This window comes from Caloenas nicobarica, chromosome 11 (genome assembly GCF_036013445.1).
Source record: "Caloenas nicobarica isolate bCalNic1 chromosome 11, bCalNic1.hap1, whole genome shotgun sequence".
In the NCBI taxonomy this organism is placed as follows: Eukaryota; Metazoa; Chordata; class Aves; order Columbiformes; family Columbidae; genus Caloenas; species Caloenas nicobarica.
In genome coordinates this window covers 4,183,529-4,200,569 of record NC_088255.1, presented here as the reverse complement: position 1 = coordinate 4,200,569, position 17,041 = coordinate 4,183,529, and the positions used below count along the sequence as shown (strand labels likewise).

The 17,041-nt window shown below is 37.8% G+C and overlaps 1 protein-coding gene across 1 annotated transcript in view; it reads left to right on the top strand.

The window, feature by feature from the left end:
* IARS1 (isoleucyl-tRNA synthetase 1) overlaps nt 1–17,041 on the top strand; it is a 100,674-nt gene that overhangs the window by 26,172 nt on the left and 57,461 nt on the right. The window contains exons 12-14 of the mRNA XM_065642476.1: nt 1,544–1,666; nt 3,053–3,144; nt 7,908–8,006. Coding sequence (XP_065498548.1) covers nt 1,544–1,666; nt 3,053–3,144; nt 7,908–8,006 — 314 coding nt within the window. The remainder of the gene's footprint in view (nt 1–1,543; nt 1,667–3,052; nt 3,145–7,907; nt 8,007–17,041) is intronic.

Genomic DNA, 17,041 nt, shown 5'->3' with positions numbered 1-17,041 from the left:
GTACATCAAGTAGTCAACTCCACTATTGCCGCGGAAGAGTTTCATCATGGTAAAGGGTACTGTGGATCAATGAGCAACATCTGTCACATCTGGCTTGAGGGAGCTGGTAACTACAGGGACTAGTGGGTAGGGTTGGAGGTAAAGGCTGAGGACCACAGAAAGAATCTTGAAACCCTGCTCTGTCACTGCAAATTTGACTTACCAATATTGGTTCTATCTAGGAAAGGAAAAGAAAATTCTGTTAGCTATGGAGCACTTGCTTACTTACACACTTGATTCTGGTGTGGCCTCCTTGATTAAGGTGGACGAATTGCTTCAGAGTGCAGCTCCTATGAAGTAGCTGCAGTGTTCTTGTTTTACAAAAGGTGAATGAGCTCTAAGCGTAGAGGAGGGTAACTGTTGAACTGCTGCCAGGTTTGGCGGGCAGGGTCACTGCAGCTTCTGTTTCACACTACATGAAACTTAAGTTTTTGTCCCTGAAGTCTGTGGTTTCCCCCGTTTGCCAGAGCAGCGATATGGGAACTGCCAAGACTCAAAAATCAGCCTGGCTTGCTGCAGGCTTAGACAGGGTCTTGCTCTTTGAGGAAAATTAAGCAATTCTGTGAACGTGCTGAGAGTGACTGATCTGCAACTGTCCGCTTCTCTTTTCGCCTTCTGCCCCTAATAATGTTTGCTTGCCCTTGGGCGGGAGGTGGGTAATCTGGAGTGATAACTGCTCAAGGTACAGACTTACTTTGACTTCAGACTTGAAATTAAAATCTGAACTTTCCCATTCCCCTGACAATTTTGGTTTGCCTTTTTTTTTAAGATACCATTGTTGTTTAGTTATGTTCATGAAAAGTCTGAAGTACCCTATTTTCCTTTAAGTGTTTTTCTTTTTTTTTCCCCTCTCTCTCAAATTTTTTTTTTCCCTTCCTTACTGCTACAGGAAATTAAAAATTTAAACAGAGGCTGGCCAGGAAAATAAACTGTGATGTTGTCCACGTGTGTGGTGCTTGGTCAATAGCGTTTGCCTATTGGCCAACAAAGATTGAGAAATACAGATTCAAAGGCTTTAGATCATTTAGGCATTCAGAAAATTGGAATTCTTGTGTGGAGTTCTGGAATTAAATGTAAACACACTGCCTTCAGAAAAATGCCATGCAGGCTTGTGTGTTAAACAGATGAGTCTCTGAGTAGTACAAGAGCATGATGTGGTGGCGGTCAGTTCCTTTGCTATCTGATAGTAGCCTGAAGCTGTTGGCTACATGTATGTATGTGTGTACATACACACCAAAGATGTGTGCATATATGCATGTATCCCCTCTACTAGGTGAGAGAAAACAAATATAGTGAAGAAATCATAATTTCTGTGAGGAATAAAAGTACGGTCCTGTAAAATACGTATTTTCCTATGTATATTGGGGTTAGTGAAGGCTGAGTGTTTCAGTATTCTTGTCCAGTCATCACATTTTCTATTTAATATTTAAATTCTTTTTCCAGGGATGGATATTTTAACCAGTATTTTGTACTTCTGCAACTTGGTACTTGTCTCTTTTGTTAGGATGATTACAGAGTCTGCATGGATTTTAATATTATTCAGAAAGATTCTATGCCTGTTTGTCCTGTTGATGCATCAGGCTGCTTCACAGCAGAAGTGACTGATTTTGCTGGACAGTATGTGAAGGTAAGTGGTCTTGGAGAAAGTAAATGCTATTTTATTCAAGATAAATGTTATATATGGTAAAAGTGTCCTTTTCTCTTAGTGGCTTTGTCTTTGGGACCTGGAAAAATTAAAAATGTGTTTTAACATTTGCATCAATATTGGAATTGTTTATTACAATATCTGAAAAATAATTTGAAATGTCACTAATACTGTGTATCTAGTAGAGAAAGTGGAGAGGAGTCTCTCCTCTTTGCATTTACTGCGGAGGAAGTCTCATTTTTTCCTTGTTTCTTATGCAAATGTTATGCCTGCGGTCTCCAGGCGAGTGAGCGGAGGCCTCCCTTACCTCTGGATGACTTCTGAATTCACAGATGTCGTCACTAAGTTTATACCACCCAGTTAGTGTAACATGACTTGCTAGAGGAGAGAAATCCACTCATTTTCCCCACTTGTGGGATGTGTCGCGATGTGGATTTACTTGCCAGGTAAAAGGAACTTGCAGAACTCCAGACACAGGTCCATAGCAAGGGGTGCCTCTGTAGTTCGCAGTGCGAAGAAAACAAATGGTTTTTAGTAGGTTTCCTGCTGCTACAGTTTGATAGCAAAGCATGATCCTGTAAACACAATTTACTTGAAAAAGGCACAAAAATCTTGTATTGCATTTGAATTCAAACAGCTCTCGTTGCTTCCTGCTATGTATTAAGACAAGTAAGGGAACATTGGAGGCCACGTGTTTATCTTCTTGCTGGTAGGAATCTGAAATAAAGGCTCTTGGAAAATATTCTTATGATGCTGAATTCTTAGCTAATGAACATAAATCTTTGTCTTTTCCTTTCTTAATGTTGTGTTGACACTTGTTCAGTAGATTGTCTTCAATTATTAATTTTCAACTTCCATTTTTAGCTTAGAATGCAAATCCTGTTTAGTTAGTAAAGTATAGTAAAACATGCTTCAACTTCTCTAACTATAGTCACATTAGAGGAATATGTTGTAGTAAAGTCTAAATATTAGGTAAGAAGCACTATATGGCTTCCTGCCACAAAATCAGAAGACTCAGTAAAAGATTTAAGATATTAAATAACGAGTTCTGACTTGTAGTAATGCTACAGAAAATTTGAGTTTTGTACACAGTTGTGTGTATGTGGAAACAAAGTTGAGGGCAGAAAGTGTCTGATGCTGTATACCAGGATTTGGAGAGCAAGTAAATCTCTAAATTTAGTGTTTTCCAGTGCCGGTGCAGTAAGTGCATGAATTGTGTAGAAGCTTTTTGGATTTTTTTGCGTGTCTAAATACTGGATTATTTTATAGGGGTTTTATTAATTTGGGTATTGGAGACAAATCCTGTAGTAGCTTACTGAAATTGTGAAATTGGAATTCTAAGAAAAATTTTTTGTTCTGTCGTTTTAGGATGCAGATAAGAACATCATTAAATTACTGAAAGAAAAAGGCAGACTGGTTCACAGCAGTAGTTTCAAACACAGCTATCCTTTCTGCTGGAGGTAAGAAGGGCATATGGCTTTAAGATTGAGGGTTCTAACTGAGTAGTTCTTCAGATTTGTCTTATTTTTCCCCTCACTTGACCTACTTAATTTTTTTAGGAAGACTAAAAGTAATAGGAATCAAGGATAGTGAATTAGGAGAGCTCCAATTCTGGTTTGGTAATGAAGTAAATTAGGTTTTTTTGACCATAAGTCTGTTGAATTTAAATGTAATGCTGCAATTTTTTTTTCTATTACAATTTTACAGGTGTGTTTTTGTAGTTCTCATTTATCAGTGTTGCATGTAGTACTGCTAACTACCTTTTGAAGATGGCTGTAACAAGTCTAAAAAAGCTAATTTTCTAAACAGCTAAGTACTGAGTGGTGGAAAAGGATATTTTGGTACCCTTGGAGTTGTACACAAATAAGTATATTGCAGAATATCTTTGAGTGTGTGTGTGTGCGTGTGTGTGTGTGTGTGTGTGTGTGTTCAAACTTTCCATGTTTTGGATAAAATGGCTGTATTATAGCTGTTATCAGAGTTACTTTTTAACCTTGTAAAATTACTTCTTTCTTTGGAGTCTGGTAGAATGCGGTTGCTTATAATGTGACAATTTCTGTATCGTTGATTTAAATCGAAGTTAGCATTTATCCACTGCAGTGGGTAGTAAGTGTAATACATAAATACCTTTTTCTGTTCAGTCATTGCTGAATCGAGTTCACAAACAACGGTTCTGTCTCTGATTAGAAATAGCAGTTGACGTGTTTATAGTATCTGTGGGGACCTTAGAAATGTTTGGGTTTTGTCAACTAGAAATTCAAGATGAACTCTGGAATGTCAGAAAGATGGTTCAGCACAGTGAATCTTCCTTGTCAGACTGGGAATTCTGCGGAGGTTGCAGGAGGACTCCATGTGCATATCTCCATGGGCCTTCAATATAGTAAACAAACATCAGAAGATATGGTTGTGAGAAATACAGACTAGGCAAATTTAATTTAGAAATGAAGCATTTTTCTGGTAAAGTGGTCTCTGGTTTTAAATGTATGCAACTGCTTTTGAAATTCTGTTGTCAAAATTGAGAAGTGCACACATAAATATATAGATATAAATCATTGAGCAATGTCATTTAAAAAAAGAAACTTGAGTAATTTTTTAGAAGGAACGTTGTATTAAACTGCTTTATTGCAAGTAAAGACACACTTAAAAAAATTCTAATTTAATATCTGAAATCACTTGAACTTTTAAAGCCATATCTGATGCATACAGCACCCATACTTAAATAACTGATAAAAGCTTTTCTCTAGATGTAGCTTTAATGCTACTAGGTGAAGCGTTTTAGTAAGTGCGTTTATCTTTGATCTACAGGAAGAATAACCTTTCTTTGCTCTTGAATAGCATGACTGCTTTGTTCCCAAGAGCTACCTAGAGGAGGAAGGGGAATTACTCTTCAAGGGTTATGTCCTTGATGAACTGGGACAGTTTTTGAAAAATGGCAGCCCCAAAACAAGCAACGCTTGTGTTTTTCTTATGTAGCAATTCAAACGTACAGTCGTGGCCTTCTGAGGCAAACCAGTAATGTAGAAATGCTGATTCTGTAGAACATACTTAATCCTGCCACTCTGTTGACATTTTTGTTGATTGATGATAAGTTGCAGGCAGCACCTAGCAGCAAATTATGTGGTGGGAAGAACAGAATAATGGATTCTACTTGAAAAGCTCATTTCACTGCCATCAGAAATCAAACCATAATTGGAATATGCTAAAAGTAGAAGAGTAGTTTTTAACTTTGAACATAGTTATAAGTTATTTTGATTAATGTGAGAAAACTTTGAACTCAAACTCTCCTACTTAGGTACTACTGTTCATGCTTTTCCCTGAAACCAGGCTGTTAGTGGATCCTCAGCACTTCAGCATTTTCCCTCTTTTTACATATAATTGAATTAGGATCCTTCACTACATATTCTTGTTACTGTGATATGTAGTAATTTTCTGTCAACTAAACTTTAAAATCTAAGAGAGGGGAACACTAAAAACTTGGTAAGTACACACTAGATGGTTTTCAGTTAGAATTCCCCTTCACTGGAATTGCTGCAGGTCGAGATCGTTGGTCAAAACTGCTCTGTGTACAGATGAGATCTGGAGAGTCTGGATGGGCTAAGCAGGAGTTTAACAAATCCAAAATACCCAAGGTAACTAGTGTGACAGCTGAAGTGTCCACCACAGCTACTGGGTGCCATTCCCTTAGAAAGCAATACTAGGCAGCTCTGTCATGGACAGATAGAGCTCTGTCTTTTTCAAGCCAGTGAAAGCAAAGCCAAGAAGCATCTTTCATAGCATGTGGACAATTACCTATCATTTGTTTCCTAAATTATGAGAAAATGGAATGGGAGTAAGAGCACAAGAATTTGTTTTAAACAGCTGTGCAGTCCAAAACAGGTATGAGAATTATTCAGAGCGTGTGGTGTCCAGAGAGAATGGTCTTTCTGTCTAAATCTTTCGAGTATAAAGGTTGTATTTCAGAGAATGCTAATTTTGTGGCACTGCTAAGGAACAGGCAATTTGCTCAGGTGCTTTCGTTCCTCTGATACAATTCTAAACAACGTATTTATAAGGGGAACAAAACACTGTTTGGTTGAGACAAAGGGCAATGTCTAGGCAGGAATTTTGTAAGCATCAGTCTCTGATTGAGGTCTGTCTGGCTGGTTTTTTAATTGTCTTGTATTGATGGAAAACACAACCCAGTAATCGGTATTTCTCATTTGATTTTGCAGCAAAGAATTTAATCTGTTTTCTTCAACCCTCTCACTAGTCACGAGGGGCAGGAATGTTTAAGATGTTACCAGTGGGCTGAGCAGGTTTTCAGCATGTTGTTCTGTTTTTGTCTCCTGCTGAGACACTACTTGGCAGTGCAGCCAGAAGAAAGAAAAAAAAAAAAATCAGGAAAACTCTGACATCTCCCATTGCTTATTACCTTCATGTAGGTGGAAACAGTGCTCTGGGGGTGCTTTGGAATGGTTATCAAGTATTCAAAGGTTATAGGGTTGGGTTGAAAGCCTGGGAAATGATCACAGCTTCAGCTGCTTGTCTCTTTTTCATAGATCCTTTGTGTCTGAAGCTACTTTTGCACTAAAGCTTGTCTTCCATCCGCCCCATCTGTCAGCTGCTTACTCCTGATAGAGGTTGGGTACCAGTTTATTGTCCCAGCATTCATTTTGCAATATGTTAAGACAACGTGAGAAATAGTTATTGTCAAGTTTTAGTCTTCATGTTTCCAGTGACTCAAGATCTTGCACGTGATAGCAGTTCATCATCCTTCAGCACATCTGAAACAAGATGCTCAGTGAAACGAAAATATTTCTGGAGTACCTTGTAGCTTACAGAATACTGCTGTGTTAGGAGTTAACAGAACTATTCCCTTTTTTAGGTGTTAGGACATAAATTTGAGAACCAGAACTTCCAAACTTAGTGTGTTTGCATTTAATAGCTAGAATGCTACTATATTATTATTGCTTTGAGCTCTTATCTATAACCTTACAGGAAATGGTACTTCAGATCTTAAAAGATACAGATTGGAATGTATAGCTTTTAGTTAAAAGGAAATATCTTCTGAAATATAATATTAAGAGAAGTGATATGTTGTTTATTATTGGGCTTTATGCAATGTAAGTGCAGTTTTTTCAGGTTCGAACGACCTTTGCTGTGAGTTTTCTTTTCTTCTGTTGGTCAGGCAGATGTAGCTTTAGGAAGTGCTTCCACAGTAGCAGTTTTAATTTACATCTCAATCTCCAGTAGTTTATGCATTTCAAATGAGTCCTTGACATGGATATAAATAAAATGAATTAAACTTTTAAGATGGGTTGTTTACAGTGACGACTGCATGTAGGGGATAATGGTAATTTCTCAACTATTGTTGAGCAAGTGTATTTCCAATTTCTGAGGCAAAGTGACTTCAACAAAAGTAATACTTCAAGAAACATTTTGTGGTGTGGGCACTGTACCCACAGACAGATTCCTTCCCCTAGGCTTCAGTCTCCCTTTTCAAGTTGGAGTAATGGGATGGATGTGAAGGATTAGAAATACCTGAACTCTAAGTAATCCCAAATTGTGAATCTGCTTCTGTCCCATATGGGTTTTGTATGACTTTCGTTGACTGTTGAAGTAAGGAACATATTAAGATATCTTTATTAACTTCTTACTTTCATATACTGCTTTGGATCTCTTTCCTTCTCCTCATGGAATGGGACATTAATCTAGTTAACCCTGGGTACTGTTACTTTATGATTTATTTTTATTCTTTTAAATGTAAATAGTAAATACATAGCATACTGTTTTCTGACTTTTCGGGTTAATATACATATTAAAAAGATACAGCATGAGCTCATGTAGAAGACTTAAATATGACTCATTTTAATAGTTACTAAAGTTCTTATCACTCTGCTACATAGGAACATAAATTTTAAATTCAATTATCATTAGAATGTTCTCATAATTTCCCTTACTATACAAATTCCTTAAATCACTGTATTTGAAGGCTTTTATTTTTTAATTTTTTTATTTTTTTTAGGATTTGACTTTAAAATAGTGGCTCGCATAAGTGTAACAGTTTGTAATTTAAAAAACCAAACCAAAACTCAACCTTTGTGATAATTTCAGGAAAAAAGAATTCAGTCTGTAGAAAGGGGACTGTGGTGTACACAAATACATTTTAAGAAGTATTTTATAAGTAATGTAGCACTGAAAATGTGTTTGTTTTGTTCCCTTCCCCATCACCTTCCTTCTACAGGTCAGATACTCCCTTGATATACAAAGCTGTGCCAAGCTGGTTTGTAAGAGTGGAGCACATGGTGGAGAAGCTACTGGAGAATAACGCCCAGTGCTACTGGTAATGTCTCCTGCATATATTTTTGTGTGTGTTCCAGAACCCTACAAAGCTCTGTTTCACGGTTGGTGTGCCAACTTCATATTTCCATTCTGGTTTTCTGAGCCAATGTTACTGGAATGGGGCTGGTAACCAGTTTTAAATAGTGTTTTATCTTGTGTTTCACAAATGTGCCTCAAACTGGTGGAGCAATGGGATAGTCTTCCTGGTATAGACAGATACAACCTGCTAGTTGCGTGTCAGCCCAGGGCTTGAACATGTTTGCACACTATCCCTTTCTTGTGTTAAGGCTTTCTTTGCTTGTGTAAAATCCCAATGAGAAATATATTTTAGGGTGTAAGTAAGGATGAATACATACTAATAATTTTCAGTGAAATACTTTAGAGTCGTTAAAAATATCCTCAAATCATGTTATACGATCCTGAGAAATTCAGCATGGGATAAAAACTGCAAAGGAAAATCAACCTGCGGAAACATGGAAGTGCACAGTTAAGCTGCCCAAAAGGGTCCACTAGAGGGGGGAACTTAGGCAGCTAAACTCCAGGTATTTATTGTTCCAAATTCAACTAACCTTTAGATTTTTTTTTTTTTCCATCTAGTTATTGCAGATAAGTTTGATACTTTGTCATAGGTGCATTTGAAGAAAAAACCAAATAAAACAATACCCCTTCCCAAACCCATCCTCCCTCCAAAACACCCACAAAAACCCCAACCCAACTGCCTTAACTTGTGTGTAATAGTTGTAAGTAAACTCAGTTTCAGAGCTTGAAATCTTTTTTTTTCTACTAGTGGCAAAAATTAAATCTTTATATGTACACAGGGAATGTGAAAAATATTTATGTGAAATTTACAGATAAGTTTTGGATAATTTAAATACACTATTAGATTAGCAGGATGATGGAACTATTGGCAATGGTAGCTGTTTTGAGAGTCAATGGTGAGTTTATGGTATGTTAGTAACAAAAGGACCCTATATTCTCCACCTCTGTAACCTGTAATTTTATTTCCTCTCCTCTCATAAATAACTTGTGCCTGGGAAGTTGAGAGCAGGTGAGGGCAATGTGGAGGTTCCAGCCTGCTCAGTTGTACTGTGTGCCATCTCAGTTGTCGTTCAGTCTTGTTGTACGAGGACTGTAGGAGAGTTGGGATCCCACCACTGTGGGCCTCTGGTCAGCAGCTGAAATGGTCTTAAAGAAGGTGGCTCAGCTTCCAGTGAACCCTTACAGCTTGTGCTGCGTTTTTTCATGGACAGTAGGTAGCAATTAAATTCTCCATGAGCAGCTTTTGCATAACTGCTTACGTGGTACGAGCACTGTAAATATTGAAATACGTGGGAAAAGTTAGTGATCCATGATACAGACTGTCCAAAAACGCTGCAGCGTTGGCTTGCTAATCAGCACATGCCCAGTCGGGCTATGTAAGATTTTATAGATTAGTAAGTGTTGCTTTCTGTTTTCCATAACAGAACATACTGCGATCCTTCTTTTGGGGAAAAAGAAGCTGGAGAGGGGGTGAAAGTGTTTGTTCTTAGCTTTAATTAGCTTTCTCAAGATGCTTTTACTGTTTTGATGGCTGACAGTAGACCTGCATACTTAATTTTCACTTGAACATAAGAAAAATGTAATGATTCTGTTAAAGAAGTGTTTGAATGGTTGAGATAGTTTTGCTTTTCCAGAAGCAAACCTTCAAGAAGAAACTGTTAAGTGACCTCCACTCATCCAGGAGATGTTAGGAAGAATTAGCAAACAGTTTGAAACCTACCTCATCTACATATTTGGATTTTAAGTGCTGATTTTTGTAAGTGTTTTTTAGTGTGCATACAAGCAGAACCAATGTGAGAGCTGCCGTCGCAAAGGTTGGGTGGGAAGGCCAGGCGATTGTATTAATTGGCAGTATTCAACATGCTTGGAATTAAAGTAAGGTAATTCTTGAGTCTCAGTGTCATTCTAACTCAACAGAGAACTGATTCCTCAGGACTTCTCTCAAAACAATTTAGTCTGAAAGATTTTTGAGAGTGTTTGTAGGGAATGTGGCTACAAGTAGAGATGTATTATCACTAAATAATTAAATAATAGTAATGCGTATTTGCAGTATGTGATTTCATAATTACTAGTTTGAAGACTCAATGCCTTTAGTTACATGAAGATGGCTTTTTAAAAGAAAAAGGCATCACTTCTAAATTTTTCTTCCTGTGTTCTCTACTGACGTCAGTTTTGTTTGGGGTGTAACTTCTTAAGTTGGCATGGAGAATGCTAGCCTTCTTCAATATTCAATTATTTAAATTTTGGGAACTCCATCCTTCCTAAAACCTACTTTTTTGGCTTTTGAAGAGCCTTGATCTCTGAAAGTGTCACAGGAATAATACCTAGCTTTTTAAAAATTTATTTCTGGACTCTCTGGGGTTTCAGCATGTCCTGAAAATGAGAAAATTGGGGATAAATGCTTTTCAGACTATATTAACCTTTGCAAAATGAGCTTGACTGCATTGCTTTTTTTTATTCCCATAAATGACTGATAGGTATATTGTCCCGTAAGAATAGCTGCACTCTTTATAGATATCCTTTTTGATGAAATAGATTAAACATAGTTGGACAAACTTTGCAACCTGATTGCATTTCTAATTAGTTTTTTGATGAATTAGCCTACTGATAAAGCCATAGTTATTCAAAATTTCTTAAGGCCTGCAACTGTATCATCATTTTTCAAAATGAACTTAACTGTAGTTTTCAAGAATGATTACATGAGTCCTGTGCATGTACTTTTGTAATATCAGAAAGAAAAAAAACCCCTCTCTTCTTTCTCCCAACCTTATTCTGATCAGAGTGGAAAGTAACTTGTGCTGGATGTTGCTGAAAATGCAGGATTGGAACAGTATTTTATTTAAGAGGCTGTGTTTCAGTCTTTAATCCAAGGTGCCGTAGTGAATGTTCTCTTTACCATACAAGTGCCAGAAGAGATTATTTTTTTAAAAAAAAAAATATATTTTTTTAAAAAGGCATATCTCGTATTTTGTATTCAGACAACCTGCTACTGTGGTACCTGAGATAAAGAGAGGCACATTTGGCTGCTGTACCATTCGGGGCTGTCAGACCTTGGTTTCCTTTCATGTCGGTATGGAGAGTTAAATGCAGCACCAAAGCTGGGGCCCTGGTGTAAGTGGTCTGGATTTCAGCCTTAGTTGTTTGTTGCAACGATTGTTTTATTGAATGATTTGTTGAAAGATCATTTCCTACATAACCACAGACAAGCAGCTAAACCGTGCCACCTTACCTCACACTGAATAATACAGGACTAATTCCTGTCATCCCAGAGTGCAAAATTGGTATAAATAACAAATTCATAAGTTGTTGTAAAGTGTAAATTGATGCAATTTATTCCTGTTTCTAAACTGCTGTAGCTCACAGTTCTGGCAGTGTATCTGAAATTTTTATACTTGCAGGTTGGTAGAAAAGGTTCTGTGGACTGTGTAGTTTGTATTTAAATACCAGCTTTGAATTTGCATTCATTTATTTATTCATTTATTAAAAAGCCTCCCTCACTTAAAGTTCTGCTGAAGTAACTTCTGAAATATTTACCTCGAACAGTTAAAAAGTTTCTACTGTTAGAGACAATTGCACAGTTCTGACATTGTTTACATAAGATGTACAGCACTTGGGATAGTGGAAAAATGAGCATGAGTGGAAGGAAAGCAGTGACTGCACAGTCAGGGACTTCAAAGAAGCCAAACCTCTTGTTCTTGCATCCTCTTGGCATTGAAAAATTCAAGCATTGTTTGATGTATAGGTCCTTAGTGGAAGGTATCCTTTTTTTGACTCTAAGAACTAACAGTTTAAGTGATGAATGAAAATATCACAAAGAACGCATTCGATAGACCTTTTTTGCTAGAAGTTAATTTCCCGGTTTACAGAGTATGAATTTTGCACACGTTTCCTGCTGTTCCTGTATTGAGCACTCTAAAACCAAAGTGTTTTCACATGCGTCAAACACATTAATCTTTTGAGAAGCTTTTGATCTTGGTCCTTCTAATCTTTGACCAGCCGCTGCCTTTGCTGAACAGCAAATTGTCTCCCACCGTTTGGAAGGTGTGATCTGGTCACAAATGACGCCTGTCTTGTAGCATAAACCCTAAAGCTAAAAGGTGGGCTGTAGAGCCCATCTGCCATGGAAAGCTGACATTTGTTCTACTATACTTGTGATTTTTGTACAGATGAGAAATCTGGGTCTGTAACAGGGGCAACAGAATTTGAATGCATAAGAGAATTTTAGCATAATGGAGAAAATCAGTTAGAGTCCCTCATTTACCTCTTTTTTTTTTTTTTTTAAGAATTTTCTTTCCTAGTTTTTTAGCGTTAATAAATACGTTTTATCAGAATGGTTTTAAATGCATCTTGGGGGATTGGAGGTGGGATTTTTACGTTTTTTTAATATGACCATGTAACTGTAAGTCTTTTTGGAATCACCGATCACACTTTTCTTATTCAGGAAACGTGAATATAAATGTCATCTCTCTAGTAGTGACTGTGCAGTGTATAGCAACGTGCAATCGCTAGATGGCAACATTTCCCGAGGAAAAATTCAAACTAGTGCCGTTGCTTACAGTAGGAGGTGAAAAAAAATTGCTGCAGGGTTAGCTTTGTCTAATTTAGAGCAGCGTAAATTGGAAGATTTTATTACTGGCTGTTATCAGACATAGTTGAGGATTAGAAGTGAATTTTGGGACTTGTTCAGTTGATTTTGATGGCTTGTGTTCTGCTGTGTCCTAATTTTGCCAGTTCCTCTCCAAGCCTCTTGAGCAGAGATTGCCCGTTATGTCACGAATACAGCAGATATCTTTTCAGTCCCAGTGAACAGCCATCAAAAGCTTGTTGTTTGGTTCAAGTAATACCTTGCTAAATAAAGACTCCAAATGTCAGTTCACTAAGCAATTATAGTTCTGTGTTCTTAGGCAGCTGGTAAATCTATCTCCATGTGCAATATGTTAAATGTCTTCCATCTCTATAGGATTGCAAACATATTCCTGTTTATAAATTGAAATGAATCCTAAGTGGTAATGCTGTTTATAAGTACTTGGTAGCTGTAAACGTTAGAATATTCCAAAGGAAACTATGCAGAAAGAAGGGAAGCGAAAGCTTCAGGATGCAGGAATTTTTGCCATTCTTGATAAGACTTAAGGATTTTAATAGCAATTAGCATGGCGTCTGGGTCATACAAATAGACCAGGATTTTTTAATCTGAGTGTATCATAAAATTAGAGGTTACGGCTTCACTTAATCTTGCCTGGCGAAGCAGCTGCCGCTGCTGACGCGGGGCTGTGATGCAGTCTGCAGCAGCATTGCAGTCTCACGCCAAAGTGTGTGTTGCCATGGAAACCGGGATAAAAGAGCGCAGGGAAACATTGCTATATCAAAATGATTGAAAGCGCTATTCATTTAGCAAATGTAAGCTGCGTATGAGCAGAAAAGTGTCTTGCAGCGGTGGAGAAAACCTGAGCTTGAGTAGGGTATGTGGTTGTGCACTGTCCTAATAAGCTTTCGTGAATCGAGGAGGAGAAAGAGTCTGCTGCAGCGGAAATTCTGCGTGTTTGCAAACAGCTGACCTTTCCTCTCTCTACCTCTTTCCTCCCCCGATGTTTAATTAGGTCCATGATATAGATTGGCACTAATTAAAGTGTGAAAAGGGCATGAGTGGTTGCTTATTTTATCTCCTTGAATTAAAAACCATTAAAAATCAATTTGAGGGCATGTTGAAGGAGGCTTGTTATTAGAGTAAATTAACATAATGGAATTTAAGACTTTGTCTTCAAAGCATTGGTTCATATTTAAAAAAGAAAAGCAAATTCTACACCTAAAATGAGAAAACAGCTGTTATGCTACGAATTTAACTAAATATGTCCATATTTAGTTAAATGACATTGGCTAACTACTTAATCAGCTTTGGTTTTGGTGTAACAACTTGTCTGTCTTCTGGAAGAATGACCTCCTCCTTTCCAGGCAGGGAAATGATTCCTCATTTCAGATGTGGCTTAAAAAATTACAAGCTCCCCAAACAGGATAGATCTGGGACCATCTTCTCGGAACCAAACACATCAGATGCTGAGTGCTAATCTGATATTTGATTTCCTAATTCACGCTATTTAAAATAGTGTTTTCTTTATCAACTTTATGGTCTAACTCTTATGGGACTGTTTTTCAAATAATTCATAAGCTAGGAGCTTCCTTCAGTAATTATGAAATTGCTGTGTTTTTTTCAAGGAATGTCATGAATAAAATTAGCTGATGAGAATGATGATGATGAGTGAGAAAGGATTAGTATATCTTTATGTAACATCTTAAACAGCTTTTAATGGTGAATTGATGGTAAAACATATGAAGCTTCTGCTGTTTATTTCAGCAGCAGTATTTGTGTGTACAGCAGAGAGGGACAGATCCTGTATCCTGTGGGTAGAGCAAGGTGAGCCAAGTCAGGGAGTCCTGCACAGCACATGTGAGCTTGGAAATGGAATAACAAGTTGAATTCAGTATTTGCAATTGTGTTATGAGCATGAGAGAGATACTTCAAACACATGTGCAGAAAAGGAGCAGATGTCTTAATCCTTTTATATAGTTTCCTTCTGGATTACGTAATAATTTAGATGGTTTGTTTGTTTTTTGGTTTTTTGGGTTTTTTTTCCTCTCCATCCTGCACATTTCTTTTCTGGAGAAAATAGTCACTAAATATACCAATTTTAATTGATGCTGTTCCTCCCGTAGTAGTCGATGATAAGAAGTCACTGGACCAGCAGCCATGGTAACTTACTGTTAGCGCACCCGTTCATGCTCTGGGATTGAAGATGGTCCCTAACTTGCTATTTTCAGACCCATGCTCACACAGTGACTTGGTTGCCGGGCAGTACATAGGCTTTGAAGGCAAAGAAGATGGTTTCTGTTGTGATAAGCTAATAAGTGTTGTTAAAGGACTGGATTTTGTTTTGCTTTTCATGGGCTTTTTTTTTCTTAACTTGTCAAATGGGGTTTTTATTTTAGATGCTAAGAAAATGAGTAGCTACCAAGAAAGGATGTGCGAGTTCACTGTGCAGAGGACTTAGCAATGCATGAGTTTAGCAAACCCCAAAATCTGCTGCAAAAATAGGAACAAACAGTCAAAAATGGACATACAAATTTGAAGCAGATTAATAATTTTCATCGTCTATAACTTAAGGTAGAGTTTTGATGTTTGGGAGATAGAAATTAGCATTCAAATGGGTTGAAACTGGTGTACTTTAATTCAAAATCTTTCGAATATATGATTTGACAAATTGATATTTATTCTTTTGTTTTGTGGAGTTCTGTTCCCTGGACTTTTCAACTGCTGAAATGTCTGCATCCTGAAGTTTATTTAGTGCCCTCTCCTCGGTGCCAAGTTGAAATCACTATTATCCCATGTTATTTGACAGGCATGAATCAAGAGCTTCACAACTTGCTGAGACAGCAGCCTCCTTAAACCTGCTAAATGTTTGAAAAAGAAGTATGAAATCTTCTCTGTGTCATTTTACAGAGAAATTTGAAGGTCAAAACCAACACAAATTGTAGGCCAGTTGGGAAATAAAAAACCTGTTTCTACCAGCAGAGCTTTAGGAGCTGCAGTAGGATTATGTTAGGAGAGAAGTTGCTGCGTTGGTTTCACTTGCAACCTCGTGGAACTATTTGATGCTGGAGTGTGACCTTTTCTGAGATGTGAATCTGTTCAGTGCCATTAGCAGTGGCTTGCTCTGAACGGACTGTAGCACTTGTCACCTTGTCATATCAGCTGCACATTCAGTGGTCACCAGCAGAAAACTGAAATTTGTGCTTTCAAGCTGAAGGGGGTTTGTGATAGAAACCTGATTAAACATGAAAAGCATGCGTATTGGCGTATGCGAAGGAGATCTTTTCCTATATCTTTGTATTGTAAAATAGGGATATTTATGTGGGTGGCCTTGCTTTTGTTTTTTGTCTTCTAAAATCCTTTTAAAAATATCCATTCTGTGAGGACAGTTTTGATGCACAGAGGTCAGAGTTTGTCAAATTGTGCAGCCATTAACTTTCAGGGGACTGTCAGCATTTGGGTTTAGGCAAGTGGAGTTTAACACAGCCCAAAACTTCCTGAAAGCTAAGGACCAGCATCCGTAGCGATTCACGGTTTTATCACAGTTCTGTTTGCAATGGACTTGGGAATACAGATGGAAAAAATAACAGGGAATTATGAGGAAGACTGTGGGCTGGTAGATTAAACACAGTATAGCGTAGTGTCAGGGCGAGACCAAGTTTCTTCAGTTACTGCACGGGAGCAAAAGGAGCAGAATTCACCGGACGGCAGCTCTCCTCAGGCTGCCCTTGCTGTCTTTAGTTGTGTAAAACAAACTATCTTTCTGCACGTTTAAGAAATCATTGCGTTGTGTAGATAGAAGAGCAAAAAATGCTTCCTTAACTACTCATATATACCCATGGCAGGATATTATCTTTACTAAAATTTAACAAGAGAAGTATATCAAGAAAATATCTAAGAGAAGAGGATTAAAGAGAAATGGAAAAAACCCTATGGAAACTCTAACCTGGAGCTGGTGTAACATAATGATCAGGTGTTAGTAACAACATTGTGAGAATACACTGTTCTGTCTTCCCAACCTAGTGAAATATTGAAGTAGAAGGTGCCTCTGAGTTTTTATTTTTGTCTTTTTTTCTTTTTTTTTTTTCCCTTATGATATGTAGGTAAGTCAGAAGTGTCAGACTGAGAGATCTGTAGCTAAATCTAGTGAGACTAAAGAAAAGAAGCAGGCTCCAGTCTTGCCGTGCGTGCCTGGCGAGGCCGTTCTCTGCTGCGGGTCCCTGCTCCAACGTGTCCCCAGCTGACGCCGTCCCTGCTGTTGGGTGCCCGGTACCATCTCTGGGCAGCATCTGTGCGGTGGGAAGAACCACTTGTTTTAAGTAACACATTTTTTGAGTGATGGGCTCAAAATGTGTTTGAGATACAGGCTCTTTTTGTTTTATTTGACGGCTGTGTCAGTGTTGTTTCTGTATGGT